The sequence below is a fragment of a genome, unplaced genomic scaffold (genome assembly GCF_019419815.1).
Source record: "Pyrus x bretschneideri cultivar Hongxiangsu unplaced genomic scaffold, Pyrus_bretschneideri_v1 Contig11, whole genome shotgun sequence".
Taxonomy (NCBI): Eukaryota; Viridiplantae; Streptophyta; class Magnoliopsida; order Rosales; family Rosaceae; genus Pyrus; species Pyrus x bretschneideri.
In genome coordinates, this window is record NW_025999402.1 from 3,286,135 (window position 1) to 3,309,035 (window position 22,901).

Sequence of the window (22,901 nt, forward strand, 5' to 3'; positions counted from 1 at the left end):
AAGGATCCTTTAGAGCTCGCTTGGAAGTTTTTTTTTTTAAATGACTGAAAGCGTTTTTAGCGAAAATATTTTTGGTTCTAAAAGCAATTAAAATGTTTTATGTAAGAAGCACATAACTGGTACTTGGAGGAAACACTTTAAGTGTTTTTGTATGATTCACTTGTTCTAAAAACATTTTTAACAAAAACGTTTTCAGCCATTTTAAAAGCACTTCTAAACAAGCTTTTTAACTACTAAACTATAGTACAAAGTATTAGATTTAATTCTCGTGGATTGTGAGTTCAAACTAATATATATGACTTAGTCCATTATGTAGCCTAATTCAAATTTCCGACCTCTTAATATAAATATATAGTCATATTAAAAGAAAATAAAAGAATAAAAGAAAAACCGTAGCCAGGGCTGGGAAGCCCTTTATTTGAATAACAAATCAATCTGGCCAATGTTAACGAAATCAACTGGGCCCAAATAATTTATCTCGTCGCAGGCTAAGGAAGGAAGCATATTTCCACTTTTGGGAGTGACCTTGAACCAATCCTGCCCTCAAGTTTCTCCAACGTCAATCAAAGGATGTGAATACTGTTCAAATATGGTTTCTATATATATGCGTGTAGAGAGCTTTGAGAATTGAAAAGGGTTGGTGTTTACAGCATTTTTAATTACCGAGAGTGATTTCTACATGCCTCTTTTTACCTTCTATTTGCGCCTATTAAAGTTGACCACCCTTGATTCGAACCAAAGACCAAAAAAGAATAGTGGTGTACAGGATGTGAAAAAGTGTATGCAGAAGTCACTTCTCTTCTAACTACTCACCGATCGAGGGGTGTTTCGTATACGAAGAAGCAGATTCCAATGACAACGTAGCAGAGAATAAGAACCAATCCCTTCACATAATGTGAAGTCCCATCCTAAAAAAAAAATCAAGGTTAAAAACATATGAGAAAGTATGATATACTTAATACATATGAAGTTATGTATGATTAATCATGTGAGTATTACTTGTAGAGCAAAGGCTGCTGTGATCACTGCTAGAGCAAATGACAGTGTCTCAATCAGATTGAAGTTCAGATCCATGTTAACTCCCATTATCCAACCAACGACAGCGCAGCACGGAACCTGCGTCATGCGTATATAAAGAAAAGAGTTTTAGTTAATGGAACTTTTGTTCTTCTGGTTTGGAAAGAGACTACAGTAATTGAGCTTAGGTTATGAACACGAACCACAAACATTGCAATCTGAGTTGCAGACCCCAAAGAGACTGCTAAAGATATATCCTGCCATTGTGCAAAACAGAAGAATGTAAACTTAATTATAGCTTCCTGCAAGAAGAGGAGATCAACTTAATCAAAGATATAGGATTACTCACCAACTTGTTCTTGAGAGCAAATATGATCGATCCTGCATGCTCAGCTGCATTTCCAAGAATCGGTACAAGGATGAGGCTGAGGAAGCTGACTGACAAACCCCAGGATCTTGACGCATCCTAATATAATACACGAATTCAGTGAATGTGCATGTCTTGATGAGAAGGTTTACAAACCCACTAAACAACATAGTGTACTAATTAATTACCTCAATTGTGCCCACCACATACTCAGACAGCAAAGCTGTGATGGTAGTGACAACAAACAACCAAGAAAATCCACTCCAGAAACCGACCTCAGCCACATCTTCTTGAACATCCTCGTCGCCATCAACTTCCGATACCTGCTAAGTTGCATTTTTCCTAATGACTTAGCTGAGCTCTAACATTTCAACAACTTGTTTTTGTGAAAGGAAGCACTGAAAATGCAAGTTTAATGCACATATCATCAATTGCTTTAACATAAATTCTCTTTGTTTTGGGATCTTCACTCTCTTAGATCAGCTCGGTATGAAGACTTGCATGACAAGTAAGCAGAAAAAAAATAAACAGATGAAAAGTTTCGTCAATAGTAGCATGAATTTTCATGTAACGATTCTTCTGCATTATATAATTAGATTGATGTTTTATTATATCATCTATTTCCTACGCAGTACTCATCAGACAGACGGTGGAATCATGAAAATAAAATCATGATTGCAGCAAAAAAATTAGGATAATTACTTGCTGAGATTCGAAATATCCATGGTGAGTCCACAGTTGGAAGAATAAGAATGCAGTATAAGAAAGTAGCATTACGATACTAAAGGCCCTTGAGATTTGGAGTGTTTGGTCCACTGCTACTGCAGAGTCCCCAGCGTATCGAAGCAACATCGGCAGCATGTGGCAGAATGTGCCTAGAAGTAGAAGGAGAGAGTTCACATTCGCCTGTCTCTGATGAAAACAATATGCATATAAAGTTTATAAGAAAAAGCAATTCAGGTATACGCAGCAACATATAATTCGGATAATTTAAAAAGAAAGTTCAAACCAAAGAATTACGGAAGTTAAAATCCGAAAATTATTCTTAGTATTCTTACTCTTTCAAATTTTTGCTCCCCTCTGAGGTTGGCAAGGCCACCGCAGAAAAGGGAGGTGCCAAGGACCAAGAGAAGGTTGGAAAGAACAGAACCCAAGAGAGAATACTTGAGCAAAGCTATGTTATTTTGGCTTAGAGCAGATATTGCTATGATCAGCTCTGTGGCATTACCAAATGTTGCATTCAGAAGCCCCCCAACTGCAAACCAAAACCACAAAATATTGTGAGAGTCAAATTCTGTTAATGTCAATTTCATACTTCAGTCTCGTTCTCCAAGGGTTCGTCTTGTCAAGGATTGGATTAGATGTTGTGCGGAAGCTTCAAATATGAAACCAAAGCTAATACGGCAAAATATGACAAGACAAATAATCCAAAAAAAAGGCACAAGGATTTATACTGGTTCGGCGTAAGCCTACATCCAGTTCCGAGACGGCGAGGAAATTCCACTAATGTCAAAAGGAGATTACAAATAGAGTTTTAACTCTCAAACCCAATAGCCCACATACACCCAATAGCTCTCACTCTCACAAAGAACAAATGGAGAAGATGGAAACATATACCAAATTCCTTCTCTCCCAAAAGCCACAAAATGTAGCACAAATATCTTTGATTGAGTGATTACTAACAAAGGAGGGGAAGAGCTTCAAATGGGAGAACCGAATGCTTTCCCTGGCTATCGTCCGCTCCGCTGCACCCCCCCCCGCACCCTCCATTCAACCATAAGGCATAACAAATGCCTTAATATAAAATGTTCAACTTTTTCCCATGGGAGAGCCGAATGCTCTCCCCTTGGATGCTTCTTTATGCTTTCTGCCCACTGCTCTCTGCCAAAGCACATGGGGTGCCAAGTTTCAAAGAGAAGCCGAAAGCACCACCTATAGCCAAACAAAGGAACAAACATTCAACAAACAACATGATGCTTCCTCATCATGATGTTCCTTCATCATTTTCTTATTTCTTGCTTTCGGCTTCTTTAACAAATGCAGCAGTTGCTGCCAATTAAAACAATAGGAAAACCACCCCGTGGCTTTCACATGGACCAAATAAACAAAACAACTTAACGGGCAATTGGGTCAATAAGTGGACCACCACAATTTGGCCACCAATCCAACATTAGATTCGATAACTCACTATATTCAAGATACGTTTAAAGAAGTAACGAAGAGATTAGAAGGCATAAAATTCATTCGTGTCTAATCCCTTCTAATCCATTCAAAATGAAAAATTATTCAGCTCTACGTACGTTCGACATAACCTTGAATCGTATGTTTTATCCAATACCATCAAATCCTAGGCACCAAACGAGCCATCATAAGTAACAATATAAAAAATAAAATAAAAAATGAATACAATTTACCTGTTGGACCAGTGTAGTATGATATTTGTCTGCAATTTGAAGTACAAAATCATATTGGCAAAGATTAATCCAAGCATAATTTTGAAGAAAGTCTAACTGATTGTGTAAAACGCCTTACTCTGTAAGGAAACTGATCCGCTCAGCAAGTAAGGTTATTGCAAGTAAGCTCAGAGCGAAAATCCAGGCTGCCAAAAGACGAAGGTTAGTCGTTTTTAACACGCCTTTTTATAGCCCGTAGTGATTTTCGTACTCCTGTTATGTCACTTGATTCTCTTTTGATTAAAATGTAGAAGGAAGGCAGGAATGCATGCAGAGAAAATGGGTGCGAAAATCACCAAAAATGCTGAGTGAAAAAAATATTAAAAAATATTCAATTTAGAGTCCAACGGATAAAAAAAGGTGTACGAAATTCATCACCAAATTGTATGGAATATTTAATGTTAATTAAGTGAAAGCACTCACCTTTCCAAAGCCATAGCACACAGCAATAATGGATAGAGGAATGGTGGGAAGGAGAACTGAAAGCTTAGTCCCAAAAAGAACAACTTGAAGATTTACGAGCAACTGCCTAAGGTGGCGGTTCTGGACACCATTTGCTAGTGAAGGATCCGACTTTCTAGCGCAGCGAAGACGCTGACATTTGCCTGGCTGTCCTGCCATGGTGGTGGTTCACCTCCTCCTCCTCCTCCCTTGTGTCATTAATAGGGTTGCCGTTTTCCAAGAGGCATTCTTGGTTGGAAGCCATTTTTGGTTTGAGAGTTAGAGATCAAACCCCGGTACAAGGGGACGGACATAAACACTCTGGTTGAGAGTAGAGAGAGAGAGAGAGAGAGAAATTATTATGTCATCTGAGTAATGAAGGCACATATATTGTATCGGCATGCATGGTTGCCAGATGTGGAGACGATCACAAATACATGTCAGTCACAGAGCAAACAAAACATTAACTCCATCAGTTTGTTGTTGAGGTGTGCCATGAGTTTCAAGGCCCATTCATATTGCTTCCTTTTGTGCATGGAAAGGGATCACTCTCCGGATCCCTTCCACTTAATCCTCCTCATCAAACAATTCGAACCCTTGAAATTTGATCCAACGACTACAAACACAAGTCCACTCTAAAAGTTATAATAACTTTAACCGTTGAATCAAATTTCAAAGGCCCGAATTGTTTGATGAGTAGGATTAGGTGAAAGAGATCTGGAGATGATACCTTCCCTTTTTGCATATCATTTTTTTCAATACGAGTGTCATGAGTTTCATGGCCCATTCATACTGTTTCCTTTGTGCATGTTATTTTTTTCAATGCGACATTCTAATTTACGAGAAAGATTATTTAAATTAAAGTACAATACGATATTCTCTATATTATTCTAATTTACAAGAACGATGATTTAGATTGAGATTTTTTTTTTTTTTAATTTAAGAGAAAGATGATTCAAATTGTTGTACAAAAGGACGGGAAATTGGCCTAACCCACATCTATCCGGGCATCATATTATGAACTACATAAATTGCTCAAATATTCGTAGGAAAAGAAGAATTTGATCCACTGACCTCCCAAATTCCAGAAGCCACCAATCCTCGACTAATGTTTTAGGCAATTTTGACAGTTGCTTGAGTTTCTCCTTTGAAGAAATTAAAAAAATATAAAAAATCCCATTCGAAGTAACCATGTTATTTGGAAGCTTTGGCAACGGCTATCTCCACCTCCCATGAAGAGAGAAGCCAGGCTTCTTTTGGGGAAATGTTCAAATTACCTCAACCATAACCTTGCATACTTTTGGCTTAATTTCTTATTTTGGTGGATTAACATTAACCAATTTTTGGTAAATATTATTAACCATCCATCCAATTAGTATTATGATGGATATTCTTGGAAAATCTAAAAACCACCACACTAATGAGAATTAGAATTCACAGATCTGGGTTTGGCCAGTCGATCAAGATAATGTACCCGCATCCTTACAAGTTAGTAGTTTAGAGTATCATTTTGTCAATATGTTAATCCTTCATGTCCAAGTCTTTATGTGTACTTAATTATCCTTAAACAACATCAATAATAATTAAGGCATAACTAAGACAAACTAAGGATTGTTTAAATATCTTCAAAAGTTATTCTGCTACTTCCTACATCCCATGTGCAATTGCAGAAAGATCAAATATTGATATCAGCTACCCAAAAAAAAGGATCGCCTTGCCATGGCTACTTCTCAAACAAATATAGCTTCTAAACCTTCCCTATTTGGTCGCCGTGGGAAGTTGCTTCTCTTGGTTTGATGCAGTACACACGAGATCCCAGATGCTTTACTTCAAGGCCAGCATCCTCGCAACCAGTGAAGAAAAGTGATTCATCCTCTTTTCCGATTCTGCGTCTCCAACTCATCAGAAATGCTGGCCGGGGCAAACTAAAAGGGTCTCCTGTGAGCAAGAGGTGAATAAGAATGAGCATAGTGTCAACATATACTACTTATACTGGACAAATTTGTCAGCATAGTACCACCACTTTGTTCATCCTTTGCTTGAGGCTGTGCTTTACCATCCTTCGGCTTGTAAGATTTGAGGAGAAACAAAAGGGTTTTTATCAAATTTGGATACTGCTTCACATCTGCAAGTAGTCAAGAAAAAGGAACCATTAGCATACCGTTAATGTGCAGCCTCCATGAGCATCAGTTTATTTACAATCAAGAGGATATTCAGTACTACAAACATCGGAATAAAGATTCCGACTCTCCAAGGTTTGAAGAAAGATACTTGAGTGAAATCACAACAGGAGAAACTTACACAATAAGATATCACTAGCAATGATTAGGTCCCAGTCTGGATCAGCAGTAGGGAAACTGTCGCCCCATGTATCTGAAAAATTAGCATCCATCTTATGAATTTAATAGAATCCCAACACAAATTTAAGAAACAGTCAGTCAATTAGAATTTCAACACACTATGTTTTTAGGCAGTAAAAGAAACCCAAGATAAAAAACAATAGTGAAATAAAATGCTCAAGAGTGAAGAAACTGAAGGACAACTCAGTCCAGAAAAGGATGACATACGCTTTATATGAGGAAGGACAGGTGTAATTCCATTTACCCTGCAGTTATGAGCTATATTATCTTCAATTTCTTGATCATTATAGTCTGATGTGGTAATGTCAAGATTAAACAATCTTCGTAGAAAAATTGCCAAAGCACCCGTGCCACTGCCAATCAGTAGACAAACCAACATCAGCTTACAAGCAACAAAGGGTTTCCCCTATGTGAAAAAAGCATCCATGTGATGCAGTCAGTACCTATGATCAACACTAAAAAGTGCGAGGAACAAGAAAAAGAGAAGGATTCAAGTAATCCTTCCATGCAGGAGTAGATGATTGCATACACATATGAAGAGAAACAGTCGAGAAAAACCTGCCCAGTTCAAGACAATGCCTTCCTTCAATTGATGGCCTGTGTTCAACTAACCATTCTGCAAATGCAAATGTCCCAGGCCAGAGTAAATTGGCATTCAACTGATGAAACGAAAATTCTCGGACGACCAACTCCTGTACCAATCCGAATCACTTATCTTAGTTTAAAGTACTAAAAGTTCTATACTACCAAACTCTACAAAGAAGCAATCAAGAACCAAGCTGAAATATAAACTAAAACTAGAACTCGAAATAACTCTTTTGGCGTTCAACGAAAGGCCGAATACCCCCTGAAATGAATGCACCTAAGCACTCAATTCCACGGAATTGAACTCAGATATGTGCTTTTGAGTTTTGATTTATCCATGGAACAAATGATACATATGAATGTAAATGCTGTCTCTAAACTATAAATCGCGTAATATTAAACTCTAGCCTGTTTACGAAATTTCATTTCATTAAGTGATTTCAAATGGGAAAGAGATTAAAAAAAACACAAATTCAACAAATCAGAACAGAAAAGAAAAAATATGAAAAATTACAGTTAGAGGAAGTGAAAGACAAATTCACGTTTCTGGGTGTTACCCAGATGAAGGAATAGACATACCATCCCAGGAAACTCGTGCCTCCTCTCTACGAAGTTTTGCTGGCTCTCTGTGTTTTCCTCACCTGCAACTTAGACCCACTAAGTTAGAGAGAGAGTGGAGAGAGAGAGAGAGAGAGAGAGAGAGAGAGAATATACCACTGGAAGAGTCATCGTCGTCATGAAAAAGCGAAGATGGGGAAAAGAGAGCAATGTCCATCGTCGTCGTTCTTCTGCTCAGAAACAGAAGCTGCGAGAAGGCAAAACCTACCTGGAGAAGAAAACAAGGATTGGAAATTAAAATCCTGCCCCCAAAACACTAAAAATTCAGAAATCAGTCTCAATATTTTGAGTATTCTTCTTTTCTTCTTGTATTTGAGGGAAAATATTGTTAATTCCCCCCTTATATTTGAGAAACTCTCGCGGTTTACCCAATAAAATTTTATCATTTTGTTTCCAAATACAAATAGGTTTTCGTTCACAAATTAGGAAATTATTAAATAATTTATGTTCTTGAAATTTAATCCAACGATTATAAATAGGAGCAAACTTTAAAAAGTTATAATAACTTTAGCTTTAGATCAAATTTTAAGTGTCCGAATTACATAATAAGGAGGATTAGGTGGAAGGGATCTGACCACAAATTAAACATCAAATACTTCAAAGTTTGAATTTTCTGTTCTTTTTATTTTACTTTTTATAGATTGATTTTTTATATTAAGATTTGAAAGAATAAACTTCATCATCCACTAAATTTGTAACTTAGGAACACTTCTAATTTTGCTCTTCAAATTTTTTATATTTAAAATTAAAATACATTTATTTAACAAACGATAATATTTATACTAAGGGAGTAAGAGTGGGCAAAGTCTCACATTGAGTTACCCATAATAATATGGTTTAAATGCGTCTTTTGCGAGAATTAAACCTAAGACTTCTCACTTACAAGTGAAGATAGAAATACCACTATACGGTAACATTAAATGATAATTAAAAATATACTTTAAAAAATATAAAATAATATTTTTAGAGTCCAAATAACAGTACAATTTAATATATATATATATATATATATATATATATATCAAATGGGAAGGAAGGATTATAATGTTTGGCAAAAAGGGAACGAAGAGGAATCGAACCCCCAACCTCGTGCATAGAGTTAGAAAGACTAATAAACCATTGAAACAGGTCAGCCTCCCTCCCTCTCGCCTCCCTGTCTCTCTCTCATATCGGCGTCGCCGGAGCCACCGAATCCATCGCTGCTAGGGTCATCCACCACCACCACAAACCCAGCCACCAGACTAAAAGCCCGAGTCCATCAGGATTCCATAGTTTCGGAACACAAGGACCACCACTATAAATAAATTTGCCCACCACTCTCTCTAATTTAAAGAGTTACTATTTACTTCTCTCCACGAAAGAAGCGCTGCGCTGCGATGACGACAGAGACATCAGAGGACGCCGTACGCCGTCGCACTGCGGTTTTCGACTACCGCAAAAAGTTACTCCAGCACAAGGAGCTCGACTCCCGAGTTCGCGCAGGTCAATTCCGCACCCTCAAACCCTATCCCCTTTTTCAGTTATCAAATTAATTGTTCAAATTAGTAAGCTTTTAGTATGGCTCTGCTCTCCCTTTTAGGGTTTCGATTCACATTTCACTTGAGCGATTCTGCTCTGATTTAGGTTTGTTTGGAGCTTTCTGTTGTGAATTGGGAAATTTAGATATTTTGAAGAAACACAATTGATTTGTTTTGCAATGGTGGAACGGTTTGCAGTGAGGGAGAACTTGCGGACTGCAAGGAAAGAATTTGGGAAAACTGAAGATGATTTGAAGTCCCTTCAAAGCGTTGGACAGATTATTGGTGAAGTTCTTCGGCCTCTCGATAATGAACGCTGTAAGCAGATTGTTTTCTTAATGCTTGTTTTATTGTTTAAAGTTTAATTGTTGGAAACCCTGTTAGAACTGCCAATCTAATGGCCATTGTGTTTGCTGCCTCAGTGATTGTGAAGGCCAGTAGTGGCCCTAGATATGTTGTTGGGTGTCGCAGTAAGGTTGACAAGGAAAAACTAGTGACTGGCACGCGTGTTGTTTTGGATATGACAACTTTGACAATCATGCGGGCTCTTCCCAGAGAAGTAATTATTATCCGCTATCATCTGATTATTTATTATAAAGTTGGACACTTTACTCATCTATTCATGAACATTCTTTCATATTTTTGTTGGCAGGTTGATCCCATTGTATATAATATGCTTCATGAAGATCCTGGTAATGTTAGTTACTCGGCTGTGGGAGGACTATCAGATCAGATCCGAGAACTTAGGGAATCCATAGAACTGCCTCTAATGAATCCTGAACTTTTTCTTAGAGTGGGGATCAAACCTCCCAAGGTAATTTTAAACTGTTGTTGGTGTTCTTCGTATTCTTAGCAATATTTTCAGAAACCTAGAAACTTAGAATTTTCAAATAGAACTTTTCTTTTCTTATTGTATTCACCTTTCAAATTTTTTCAGGGTGTTCTTCTGTATGGTCCTCCGGGAACAGGGAAGACATTACTAGCCAGAGCAATTGCTAGCAACATAGATGCTAACTTTTTAAAGGTTATTCATTCTTCTAGATAGCAGCTTGTTTATTACGTTATAAGTTGTATTGCTGCATATGTAGTTACGTGTTTCTTTGAACAAGACTAGAATCTTTTTAATTGTTTCAACTTATCTTTGATATTGGCTACTGCTATGCCTGGCCTAGGTTGTATCAAGTGCCATTATTGATAAGTATATCGGTGAAAGTGCAAGATTGATAAGGGAAATGTTTGGTTATGCCCGTGATCACCAGGTATGAGCTGGAAATTTTTTTTAGCATTATAACATTAAATATTCCTATTTGAAAGCATGCTTAATTTTGTTGACTTTGTGTCTAGCCTTGTATCATTTTTATGGATGAGATTGATGCTATTGGTGGACGGCGTTTTAGTGAAGGGACTAGTGCAGACCGAGAAATTCAGCGAACTCTCATGGAGTTGCTTAACCAGTTAGATGGATTTGATCAGCTTGGAAAGGTAAGTATATTTTGATTTAAATCAAGATTGATTTTTTTGGTTTGGTCACAACAGACAGATGAAACTCGCTTACTGGTCATGCTTGTGTAAACCTTTAATGGCATAAAAGTAGATCATAGCTTGGCATGGATTATGGAAGTTGATTAATTTCATTTTGCAGGTGAAAATGATCATGGCAACTAATAGGCCTGATGTCCTGGATCCTGCACTTCTGCGTCCTGGGCGACTAGACCGCAAGATAGAGATCCCATTGCCTAATGAGCAATCAAGAATGGAAATTCTCAAAATCCATGCCGCCGGGATTGCCAAACATGGGGAAATTGATTATGAGGCAGTTGTGAAGCTTGCTGAGGTAAGCATGATTATCTATTTCAAAAGAGTCTGTTACATGCTTTGCCTCAATGATTTGATGCATTGTCTTCATTCAGGGTTTTAATGGAGCTGATCTCCGTAATGTCTGCACTGAAGCTGGGATGTGTGCAATCCGTGCAGAGAGGGATTATGTCATCCATGAAGATTTCATGAAGGTACGCGTTAAATCAATTATGTCCATTCCTGAAAATTATGGAAGTCCCAATGCTTCATTTGCGGAGCTACTCCCATACCTTGTTCTAACAATTAGAGATGGAACCCAAGAATGTCTTTGGCGGTGTTTAGGGTTGTCTATTTCATGTTGTTCTAGGTCACAATCTTTAACTTTCTCTTTTGATGGCTTTGTTGGGTTTGACACCTATGGGGTTTGACTACCTACTATCTTAAGGGTCATCGAACCCAAGACCTCAAGGGACAGAATAAGAGTGTGCTACTAAAGTCAAGTGTCGTCAAATATTTGGTGTTTGTCTTGCTCGTTTGGCACTGTGCATGCAAACAATCGATTTTTTATATCTTGCTTCTAAGGGTGTGTTTTTTATGTCTCAGGCTGTACGGAAACTGAATGAAGCAAAGAAACTTGAATCTAGTTCCCACTACAACGCAGATTTTGGGAAGGAATGAAACCAAATTTGAATTTTGAACCTACATGAAGAGTTACGTAAAAGTTAAAAACTCCGATCATGTTCGGGCTGTTGTGCTGTATTTTCTTTACGAGATGTGGCTGGTGCCCGGTGGTACTGCAACATAGCTTCTAAGAATGTGTTTGCCACCAGACTCGCATTTTGAATTGCATTTTGACTCACATTTTCTTTACATGAAGAATGTAAGTCAATGTTCAATTCGGGGTTCAAAGATTAATTATTTTCACTAGTTTGCTTCTTTCATAAGAACACGAGCAGAGGTTGCTATGATTCATCGGCATTAAGCTGGATGCTGTCTCCTTCCAAATCGTCTTTCTTACCGTTACAGTCGGGAATGTCGCTAATGAATCCAACTCCTCGTCGGCATGACATCTACAAATCTAGCAACTGCGTTGATAATACAAGCTTTCGCAACACAAAACTAAGTCGTTATATGTCGCTACGATGGTTGGCAACTCATCAAACGTTGAAAACTCATGATTCGTCTGAGTACCGTTAGTACATTGGGCGACGACTTTTTACTGTAAGGGGAAACCCTCCGCTTTACTGCTCTACTGCTCTACTGCTTATCAGCGTGCGTATCTTCGGAGTTCTCTTAGCACTTTGGACATTTACAAAGCGGCCAATAAAATAAGAATCTCTGATGATCGAGCTCCAACGCTTGGACACATTGTAAAACAAATTTAGTGCAGGTAAGCCGGTAAAAGATTTCAACCTACACACCGTCAGGAAGATCATCAATTGACGATAGTCCTCTCTGTGATGATGAAGACGATATGTTTGATCTTTTGAACTGACTAGAGGTTGGCAATCCGAGAGACGTCCGGGATGTCTTTCCTTTTGTATTGGAGGACAACATTCTGCTACTCTTGCACAACTCTGGTGACTTTGCAGATGTGGGTGGCAACATCTTTAGCCGCATCACTTGATGTCTCAATTCCTGCAAGATTATGGTACTCATAAAATAAAACAAGAGTCGCTGACACTATAGTTTTATTCAAGTATTGAGTTTGAAGTATATTTTAACATAGACCTCAAGAAAAAGTTGGGTGGACATGTTGGAATAAAGGAATTCTCAGAGTCGATGCTATCTCGGAGTTTCCCAACGTAGTTCGAAAATCTAGATAAATTATAATTCATATAATTTTTATTTAAATGTTCTGATAGATTCAAAGCGTAATACACCTCTAGTATTTCTAGAGCAATCATTTTTAAATTATTTTTAATTCAATTGAACACAAATATGTAAGACATGAGTTGACTAGTTGACTAGGATCGCGGCCGTTTCTTGGAAGTTTGGACATCACTTTATCCAGAAAAAGAATTCTTTAAAATTTCCGTTGGCCTTGCACACTATTTGCAGCTTGTTTGGTTTTCCTTCCCTTTAAATCCGAGTTTGAATCCCCTCCCCCTATATCTAGGGTAATCAACTTGGTGCCAAAAATTGTTTCTGATTTTTCTACTAGCGTTGTAAATAAAAAATCAACTATATATATATAGAAGCCTAAACCTAATCCAACCATAACGTAAGAAAGGAGAAAGAGAGAGAGAGAGAGAGAGAGAGAGAGAGAGAGAGAGATGGTCGGACCAACAAGACCTCAGTTTGTGATATTTGGCTCGTCCATTGTCCAGTTAAGCTTCGGCAATGGAGGATGGAGTGCCATTCTCGCTGACCTCTATGCTCGTAAGGTACTTCATCAAATTTCTTTCTCGTCATCTCTTTTCCTCAAGAATGTTTATATACACATGATCAATTAATTTCACTTTTATAATTACTTACAAAAAAAACAAGTGTGATTTTCTTTTTCGAAGACGTAAATTTCGTGCACTCTTTATTAAAAACCGTCTCTTAATTCTCTTTTACTTTGTGATACAATATTGCATAATACTAATTGGAAAGCAATGTGTGAACCAGCATGATGATGAAATCTGAATTTTTGGTACAATTTCTCCTCCATTTGTAACACAAATATGAAAACTAAAAACTAAAGATGAAATGCTTATCAAATAGGCTCTGCATTTTCATGTCCTAGATAAAGTTCCATGTTAATGGCATTACCGACCTTAATCTCTTCGGGAATATAGGCCGACGTACTGGTGCGAGGATACGCTGGTTGGAACTCGAGGCGTGCTTTGCTGGTTTTGGATCAAGTATTTCCCAAGGTACGTGTATATGGAGATCTTACCTGAGGGTCTTTAACCGAGGGATAATACATTCAAGGACTTTATTAATTCACTTTAATGAGTGACATGTTTGGATATCTGTGTCAAAGCCATACGAGCAGTACTTCTAATTGTATGTCTGTGCGTTTGCGGGTGTATGTACTGAATTAGAACTCAGGTTCAAGAACATATAGAATATAGCTCATACATTTGGTGTCCGGAAACTGCATAGGAGATGCTTCTTCCTAATACGTACTTATACATGTAGTTTTGATGCTGATGTTGTGTGATTATAATTGACATATACAGGATGCCACAATTCAGCCATCTTTGGTGATAGTCTATTTTGGTGGTAATGATTCGGTGGATCCTCATCCGTCAGGGCTAGGCGCTCATGTACCACTTCCTGAATATAAAGAAAATATGAGAAAGATTGGTAAACATTTAAAGGTAATAATCTGTAGAGAGGTGAAAATCTGCAAGATATGGATGACATTTGTATAAACAACTTTGTTGGCGCGTAATGCATATAATTCCAACAGTATAACTAACAGATTCATCTGGTTGCCAGAGTCTTTCAGAAAAAACTCGCGTTATCTTTCTTACTGCTCCTCCTGTCAACGAGGAACAAATTCATGAAGCCAGTGACTATGTTCCGCCAAAGAATCGAACAAACGAGTCCTGCAAAGCATATTCAGATGCTTGTTTAGACGTGTGCCGGGAGTTGGATATCAAAGGTGTTGATTTATGGACTTCAATTCAAAAAAGAAAAGACTGGTCTACTACGTGCTTTACGTATGTTCAATTTCATGTTATAAATTATCTTTCCACTTAATCAGATAAGATTTGTTATTGGCACTTTGAAAATATCATCTTGCATTTCTACTTTATTATTTATTTCACAAATGCAAAATGCATGATGACCTTTTTGGAGTGTCAATAACAGCTCCCAAGCGTTTAACAATTCCACTTATCTAACGATTTGGTGTGTGTATGATGCTGATCTGTCCAGGGATGGAGTCCATTTTTCATCCGAAGGGAGCAAGATTGTGGGGGAGGAGATACTGAAGGTGCTTAGGGAAGCAGACTGGGAGCCCCGCCTACACTGGAAATCGTTGCCAACGGAATTTTCGGAGGATTCGCCTTATGATCCGCCCGCTGCTGATGGAAAAACAACTATAAACATCGCTGAGATCAGCGTTAATGAGGGTGTCAAGCACTTGGGGACTAAGCAATGAGATTTAAGATATAGTGCAAGTTTGCTTTGCTTTTCCCCCCCCCCCACACACATATGTAGATATAATTCAATAGCAGAACCCTAGCTGAATCATACAGCCGAAGGTAGATAATGGCTGTATAGAATTCGGCCTGTTAATTACTAAGAGTACTTTGCATAAGTGATAATAATTGAGGACTTGTACATACAATAGTAGAGAGTATTCAAGCTCAAGAGAAGAGTTCAACTCCCGCTCTTCCTCAACCTCGGCCTAAGGCCTCCTTTGTACCGATGCTAAAGGAAAATTATAAGTGAATGATATTCTGAATTTACATATGATAAAGATTCAGCTGCCTGAAATGTTTTGAGACAAATGGTTATTAAAACCCTCCCCAGAATCCAAGCACTCATCAGTCATCACTACGTGCTCGTCAGATGAACACGCATCTTCTTGTAAGTGAGATCACTGGTAGCAAATACTTCTTTCACGGCAAAAATGAATTTTAACGTGTGAAACAAATTAATCGGAGATGCTAAACTATTACATAATAAGATATATTATTGATACTCTAAAAAAATTATTGAATTGCACAATGATCTTTTTTAAGGTGTCAATGACAACACCCTAAATAATATCCACGCAACGCATCTTATACTAAACACTTGTTGCTTTTAGAGATTTGATTAAATTCTTTTTCTACAATTTTGGTGACATATGTCTCATATTTCGTATACCAAAATTACAAAGTTTGCCACACTCTCCTCGTTAAAAAATAGAAAATTGTTACTGTCACTTCAAAAATTTATTTCGCACTTCAAAATTTATATATTTAGAAAGAAAATACAATTGTGAGGAGTTCAAAATGAGATTTTTAAACTGCTAGTTCAAAAAAAAAAAACAATTTTTTGATTTAGAGAGAACTGACTTCTTATAATCCAGTTTTTTCATTCCCACTAACAAAGGTGGTTTTTTTTTTTTTCATTAAGAAAATTTTATATTAGTGTTGGACCAGTTTATCTGACAAGGGAAGAAAGAGGGTTCGGCAAGAGATGGGAGAAAATGTAGGGATTTCTTTGTGTGTGTGAGTTCTTGTTATCCCTTTAAAGAATGCATTTATTTATAGTAGTAAAGAGGTGAATAATCCTTGTCCTCAATTAATTATAAAAATGTCAGATTTTACTAGTTGGTTTGAGTTGTACCTGCTCCCCTATGCAGTTCGAATTCCTTCTCCTTGTCACTTTGTTCGAATCCCATCCCATTTGAATTAGTTAAAATTTCATCCCCAATGTCTACGAAAAAGACATGTAACATGATACAATGTTTCGTATCAATAAATAAAAAAATATGTTAATTCATATTCATATTTTTGTATTATTGACACGTGATGTTGTCACGGAACGAATAATCGCCGTACAAGATGCTCTACAGGGTTGTCAGCTTGTGTACGCAACCAAGTGGTGAATAGTATGTTTCCTACTTGCGTTCCGAATTACAAAAATAAAATAGAGAAAAGTAAAAATATGTTTGTAAAAGCTACCGACCTCGGGCATAACGTTGTAGTGTTTGCAGCAAAGAAGGTATCCAGGTCAGAGAGAACTACAGAGAGCTAGCGGGAGACACTGTTCTAGAGAGAGAGAGAGAGAGAGAGAGAGAGGGAGATGGTTGGACCAGAAAGACCTCAGTTTGTGATATTTGGTTCGTCCATCGTCCAGTTCAGTTACAGCCATGGAGGATGGGGTGCCGTTCTCGCTGACCTATATGCTCGTAAGGTGTTCTTCATCAAATTTCTTCTCATCATCTCTTTTCCTCACGAATTTTTATATATGGTTAATTAATTTCAGTTTTATAATTGCTTATAAACAAAATTTATAGCGATTTTCTGTATCAATTTTTCAAAGACATGCATTGATGCCTGATAAACTTTTCATGTTGATTGATGGGCAATCTTTATTCTTAGTCGTGGGTGAGTCATCACGCTTTTTATTAATCTCTCTAAGTTTATACATATATACATACATGTACATATACATACATATATATATATATATACATATTAATGCATGTATTGCCGTTGACGTGTAATTAACTAATAAGCATGAATTAAAATGATTTGTTATGTGGAGAGTAAATAAAGATGGTGAGATTCGTTACCATCTTAAGTTGCAAAGCACAAATTAAACACGTCATAAACTTTCGGATTAGTAGGTAAATCCCACCCTCAACTTGGCAAATCAACTTGACAATGTATGCATAGATGTCCTTATATGCATGATCTTGTTATCTTTATTTGAACTCTTCTAGTTCACACATTCATGAACTAGCTAGAAAAAGCTTTCTTTAACTGTCAGTTTCCATCAATAATTTATGTTATTTAATTTTTCTTTAATGTTCCATTAGTGTATATTTATCATTATCTAGGACAAGGAACTTTTCCGGATCCTCTTTATGGGGATCCGAGATTCAATTAATCGTGTTCGTTCATCGTACATTATATGAACAATTTTCGTTAAAGACTATTTATATTTAATTTAAATTTTAAAATGATTTATAACCGCACGATGTACAATAAATGAACACGATTGATTGATGAGGATCCAAAGAGGATCCTATTCCCATTATCTCGACCACCAGCAACTGAGTCTGGGATTTTTTACTCTGGGAAATGTATAATCTGAGTGTAATTATATTGCATATAATAATCGTTGATGCCCTTGACAATAAAGCAAAGACAAAGTGGTGAAAGATAATCATAGTTTAATTACATCGACCGTTCAGCTTTGAGTTCGTTTTTTACGTAGTCCATAAGTTTTAAAAAATTCAGATTGCATCTTGAGATTTGACATTGTATTAATTTAAGACAAAGTACAAAAAATTACCTTAACTATTGGTGTCATGACACTTTCATACCTTATTTTTTAAAATTGACAATGTCATACCTTATTTTTAGAATTTAGTCAAATGTTATACATTCCGTTACTTAGCCGTTTACTTTTCAGTTAAATGTTGACCGGACTTTATTCGGAACCCACTTTCTATTAAAAAATTATTAAAATATTATTAAAACTATAAAAAAAAATCTTATTTAATATTTTTTAAATAATAAAAAGTAAAAAAAAAAAAAAAAAAAATTCCAACCCAACCCTATGTTCGGCCCTTCCCATTCTCTCTCTCCCCATCTTCATCTTATTCCCTTCTTAATCTTCAACCAACAAAAAAAAAAAATCCGACCCAACCCAACCCAATTTGCCCCCCCCCCCCTCCCCAACAAACCCCCTGCAACCCAGAAAGGAGGAAGAAGAGAGAGGGGGAAGAAGAAGAGGAAAAAAAATTAAATTAAATAAATAAACCCAACCCAACCCAGTTCGTCCCCCCCCCCAACCAAACCCCCTGCCAACCCCAAATCCACCACTATCATCATTCTTCACATCCTCTTCCGCACCCATTTCCCGCCGACGGGATCTGGGTTTTTTTTTTTTTTGGTTTTTTCTAGGTGCAGGAGGGAGAAGAGGGGGTGGGGAGGGGGGGAAGACAAACTGAGGGTGGGTGCGGGGGGAAGACATATTGGAATTTTTTTTTTTTTACTTTTTTTTATTATTTTAATATTTAAAAAATATTAAATAAATTTTTTAGTTTTTAATAATTTTTTAATAAGAAAATGGGCCCGAATCAAACTATTTTAGTATTTAATGAAAAGTAAATGGCCAATAACGGAAGGTATAACATTGGACCAAATTCTAAAGATGAGGTATGACATTGTCAATTTTAAAAGATGAGGTATGAAAGTGTCATGACACTAATAGTTGAGGTATTTTTTTGTACTTTACCCATTAATTTATATATGGATTTAGATCCTCTCCTGAGCCCAAGAAGAGGATCCTCTTGATCAAGACAAGTGGGCCGTTAGATTTTATCTAACAACTATAATTATTATAGCTTTAAAGTAATTCCCTTGTTTGTAGTCGTTGAATAAAAATTCAACGGTTCACATATCTTGGTCAGGAGGATCTCTTCTTGGCTCTGGTCAGGAGGATCTCTTGGCTCAGAAGAGGATCCAAATACTTTATATATATATATATATATATATATATATATATATATATTTGGCGTTTGAACCTCTAGTCATTTGTTAAATAGACGACCTGTCATGTGTGGGACCTGTTCTTGGGTTCTTATATATTACTTACACCCCCAATAGTTTGGACCAAAATATACGATTGGTTATCTTTTTTTTTGTATACACAACATTGATTTAAGTGAAGCAAAGGCTGATGATGATTCATTTGTTCGTCCGCGTGGTGCAATGTGGCGTATACGTCAACCTAAAAGCTAGTCTTACACTCATCACATCATCAATTTCAGAATTAGTACAATATGAGAAAATTAAAATTTTGTGGTATATTTTGAAAATCAGCTTAAACATAAAGAGATGTTAACCCAAGTAATTATTATGGAATTAATTATGCTAGCTAATTAGAACTAGTTGTTAAAGCAATGTTTGGACCACCATTAGGATGAATTTTGGATTTTTGACAATGGGGACCTCATACTTTACTTTCTGCCCTTTTCTTTTAAACGAAGAATCAAGAAAGGAAGATTCGATGAATGAGGTACAAAATATTGGATTTATCTGATAGTTACTTTTCCAAAGTGAAAGTAGTCTTGATTTCCATGTATATATTTGTTTGTGCATCTTTGTCAAATATATTGGTGTAAGAAGGAAGGCTGTGGCACGATTAGTTTTTTCATATACGTATTATTTCAAAATTATTACACATTGAAATGATGAGTCATGTACAAGTAATATTTCTCTCTTTTTTCTAAAGACCAATACGTGTTTCTTTCATTTATGTTCTTTTTCCCAGTTTATATTTATTTTTCGATTCTTCTCCAGGGTCTCTTTAGTTTGTTGGTAAATTTGTACTGTAATTGTCTTTTAGTTTTATCCTTGTTTAAGAGAACTTCTAGTTGGTGCCCTTTTTGTTTTTTGTTTTTAATTTTCACCTTTCATGCTTGAAATATGAGAAATGTATATAAGCGAAAAAAAGAGATAAAGAAGAAATAATGAAAACAAAATCTTGGAAGTGAAAAAACCTTAAAACGATTTTTCGGTATTAGTCTTCATTTTGTGTGCCTTTCTATTAAATTTCTTCTACATCTCTATCATCTTTCCTCCATTCTTTATTTCCGTCATTTCTCTCGCATACTTTTCATCTATCTCTCTCACAAAAAATGAGAACTGCTAAAGATGAAATGTTTATAAAGTTTCATGTTAATTAATAACATCACTGATCTTAAACCTTTTCGAGCATAGGCGGACGTACTGCTGCGAGGATATGCTGGTTGGAACTCGAGGCGTGCTCTGCAGGTTTTGGAGCAAGTTTTTCCTAAGGTATATGTTCATCAACATCTCGCCTTGGGGACTTTATGGGCAATGCATTCAAAGGGCTGTATAAATTCACATCAACGACGCACTGACTTCAACATTTGTGTCAAATCCAACTATCAGTATAGCATGTCTGCGCGTTTATGCTTGCATGGAACATGGCTCGTACGATTGGTGTCTGAAAATTGCATACGAGATACTTCTTCCTAATACGTGGTAGTTTTGATGCTGATGTGTGTGATTAAATTTGACATATACAGGATGCTACAACTCAGCCATCTTTGGTGATAGTTTATTTCGGTGGTAATGATTCAATGCATCCTCATCCGTCGGGCCTAGGCGCTCATGTACCACTTAATGAATATGTAGAAAATATGCGGAAGATTGCTAAACATTTAAAGGTAATAATCTGTAGAACAGTGAAAATATACAGATCCGGAATCATGGATCATGACATTTATATAAGCAACTTCTTGGTGTGTAATGCATATAAATCTAACAGTACTAACGGATACATATTTTTTGCCAGAGCCTTTCAGAAAAAACTCGGGTCATCTTTCTTACTGCTCCTCCTGTCAACGAGGAACAAATACGTGAAAACTTGAGGTGTGCTTTGTCGTGATGAGTTCTATCTTTCATTTTTCTGATCAGTTCTAAGAGCTTTGTTTTCTTTATCTTGTTCTTCCTAAACACAAAATCAGTGATCAAACTTCGCCGCAGAAGCGAACTAACGAGTCCTGCAAAATATATTCGGATGCTTGTTTAGAGGTGTGCCAGGAGTTTGATGTCAAAGGTGTTGATTTGTGGACTTCAATTCAGAAAATAAAAGACTGGTCTACTACTTGCTTTAGGTACGTATAATTTCATATGTAAATTATCTTTCCAATTATTCAGACATTATATTGTTTATCAACTCCACTTAATTAAGCTAATCGTTGGACTTACCATTTGTGGGGTGGGTGGGTGTGTATGTTTGGTACTGTTCTGCACAGGGATGGAATCCATTTTTCATCCGAAGGGAGCAAGATTGTGGCGGAGGAGATACTGAAGGTTCTTAGGGAAGCAGACTGGGAGCCCTGCCTACACTGGAAGTCGTTGCCAACAGAATTTTTGGAGGATTCACCTTATGACCCGCCCAGTGCTGATGGAACCACAACCGTGAACATTGCTGAGCAGAGCGCTGCGGCAAGTCCCATGAAGTGGGGGCTAAGCAATGAGATTTAAGATATATGATTAGCAGAAACCTAGCTGAATCATATAGCTGAAGGCAAGGGATGTATTAAGCCTGTTACTTTGCAGAATTGATAATAATTGACGACTCGTATGTAGATCCAATAGTAGAGAGCATTCGAGTTCAAGGCAAGAGTTCAACTCTCGCGCCTTCGGCCTAAGGCCTCCTTTGTACCAAAAGGAGAATTGTAACTGAATAATCTGATTTATTCATGATACTAAAAGATTTTACTCGGATTTTTAAGGCAAATGGTTATTTTGGAAAGGCGTCTGCAGAATTAATCCATGGAAAATTTTATGTCGCCGGTCTATTATTAAGGGTATTGGTACCCTTCGTCAGATAGAGTATGTGACGTTAAGGCTGTTACTATGGAGACACATATGGATCCAAGTCAGTAAAGCGAACCGAGTCCAGGTCATTGTACAGCTTGTCCTTGTCATCTCTTAAGAGTTCTATGTATGCAGAAAGGATCAAACTGCAGACATCCGTACCAAGGTTTCTGATACTTGCAGTCCAAGTTTTCTCTTGGTTTCCCTCCATTCAGACACTAACTACAGATTATTGACTGAGCTCCAGCACTTATATAAGTCTCGATCCATCTGTACATGAAAATATGCAGATTTTAACAGTGAAGAGAAACATTTGGTTTGCCAGATCTTTCGGAAAATATTCGTTTTATCTCTCTTACTGCTCATCCTCTCGACGAGGAACAAATACGTCTAAATTACAGGTGTTTATGGGCCTAGGGTGACGATTTTGTGTTAGTTTCTTTATTTTCCTAATCAGCTCTAAGAGCTTGGTTTCAAACCAAAATCAGTGGCAGGATTCTGGAGCAGGTTCGAACAAACGAGTGCTGCAAAATGTCTTTAGATGCTTGTTTAGAGGTGTGCAGGTAGTTCGGTGTCAAGGCTGTTGATCTATGGACTTTCAATTCAGAAAACAAAAGACTGGCCTACTGTTTGCTCTAAGTATGTGCAGTTTCCACATGGTAATTTATCTTCCCACTTAATCGGATGTTAATCGAATATTAGTCCTTGGGTTTACCACTTGATAT

At 37.0% G+C, this 22,901-nt stretch overlaps 5 protein-coding genes across 8 annotated transcripts; 3 read left to right on the forward strand and 2 right to left on the reverse strand.

Moving 5' to 3' along the window:
• Positions 1 to 687: 687 nt before the first annotated feature.
• Positions 688 to 4,558, reverse strand: LOC103966338 (vacuolar cation/proton exchanger 3). Its single transcript, XM_048574622.1, is given in 11 exon segments — positions 688 to 908; positions 1,000 to 1,116; positions 1,221 to 1,274; positions 1,367 to 1,483; positions 1,573 to 1,707; positions 2,087 to 2,296; positions 2,443 to 2,639; positions 3,799 to 3,827; positions 3,917 to 3,983; positions 4,257 to 4,416; positions 4,418 to 4,558. Coding segments are annotated over 11 exon segments (1,311 nt in total). The 5' UTR covers positions 4,544 to 4,558; the 3' UTR covers positions 688 to 809.
• A 1,315-nt stretch (positions 4,559 to 5,873) lies between these two features.
• LOC103966339 (histone-arginine methyltransferase METTL23) lies at positions 5,874 to 8,182 on the reverse strand. 2 transcript variants are annotated; one of them, XM_048572523.1, is made up of 7 exons: positions 7,938 to 8,182; positions 7,803 to 7,864; positions 7,197 to 7,330; positions 6,846 to 6,991; positions 6,580 to 6,651; positions 6,299 to 6,403; positions 5,874 to 6,216 (listed from the first exon to the last, which is right to left on the reverse strand). In XM_048572523.1, the coding sequence occupies exons 1-7, from the start codon at positions 7,996 to 7,998 to the stop codon at positions 6,026 to 6,028; spliced, it is 771 nt and encodes a 256-aa protein (XP_048428480.1). In that variant the 5' UTR covers positions 7,999 to 8,182; the 3' UTR covers positions 5,874 to 6,025. The 2 variants fall into 2 exon arrangements, with proteins under 2 accessions (XP_048428480.1, XP_009377771.1); XM_009379496.3 differs by having other exon boundaries at positions 6,296 to 6,403; positions 7,938 to 8,176.
• Positions 8,183 to 8,890: 708 nt separating this feature from the next.
• Positions 8,891 to 12,082, forward strand: LOC103966337 (26S proteasome regulatory subunit 10B homolog A). The gene is made up of 10 exons (XM_009379493.3): positions 8,891 to 9,323; positions 9,557 to 9,676; positions 9,781 to 9,917; positions 10,011 to 10,172; positions 10,296 to 10,382; positions 10,531 to 10,617; positions 10,703 to 10,840; positions 11,001 to 11,192; positions 11,269 to 11,367; positions 11,759 to 12,082. The coding sequence occupies exons 1-10, from the start codon at positions 9,218 to 9,220 to the stop codon at positions 11,831 to 11,833; spliced, it is 1,203 nt and encodes a 400-aa protein (XP_009377768.1). The 5' UTR covers positions 8,891 to 9,217; the 3' UTR covers positions 11,834 to 12,082.
• Positions 12,083 to 13,431: 1,349 nt separating this feature from the next.
• LOC103966336 (GDSL esterase/lipase CPRD49-like) lies at positions 13,432 to 15,280 on the forward strand. Its single transcript, XM_009379491.3, has 5 exons — positions 13,432 to 13,542; positions 13,939 to 14,016; positions 14,326 to 14,466; positions 14,588 to 14,811; positions 15,029 to 15,280. The coding sequence occupies exons 1-5, from the start codon at positions 13,432 to 13,434 to the stop codon at positions 15,252 to 15,254; spliced, it is 780 nt and encodes a 259-aa protein (XP_009377766.2). The 3' UTR covers positions 15,255 to 15,280.
• Positions 15,281 to 16,743: 1,463 nt separating this feature from the next.
• Positions 16,744 to 22,083, forward strand: LOC103966334 (GDSL esterase/lipase CPRD49). 3 transcript variants are annotated; one of them, XM_009379487.3, is made up of 6 exons: positions 16,749 to 17,002; positions 20,545 to 20,622; positions 20,877 to 21,017; positions 21,146 to 21,222; positions 21,318 to 21,467; positions 21,609 to 22,083. In XM_009379487.3, the coding sequence occupies exons 1-6, from the start codon at positions 16,892 to 16,894 to the stop codon at positions 21,838 to 21,840; spliced, it is 789 nt and encodes a 262-aa protein (XP_009377762.2). In that variant the 5' UTR covers positions 16,749 to 16,891; the 3' UTR covers positions 21,841 to 22,083. The 3 variants fall into 3 exon arrangements, with proteins under 3 accessions (XP_048430597.1, XP_009377762.2, XP_048430592.1); XM_048574635.1 differs by having other exon boundaries at positions 16,782 to 16,997; XM_048574640.1 differs by lacking the exon at positions 20,877 to 21,017 and having other exon boundaries at positions 16,744 to 17,002.
• The last annotated feature ends 818 nt before the right edge of the window (positions 22,084 to 22,901 follow it).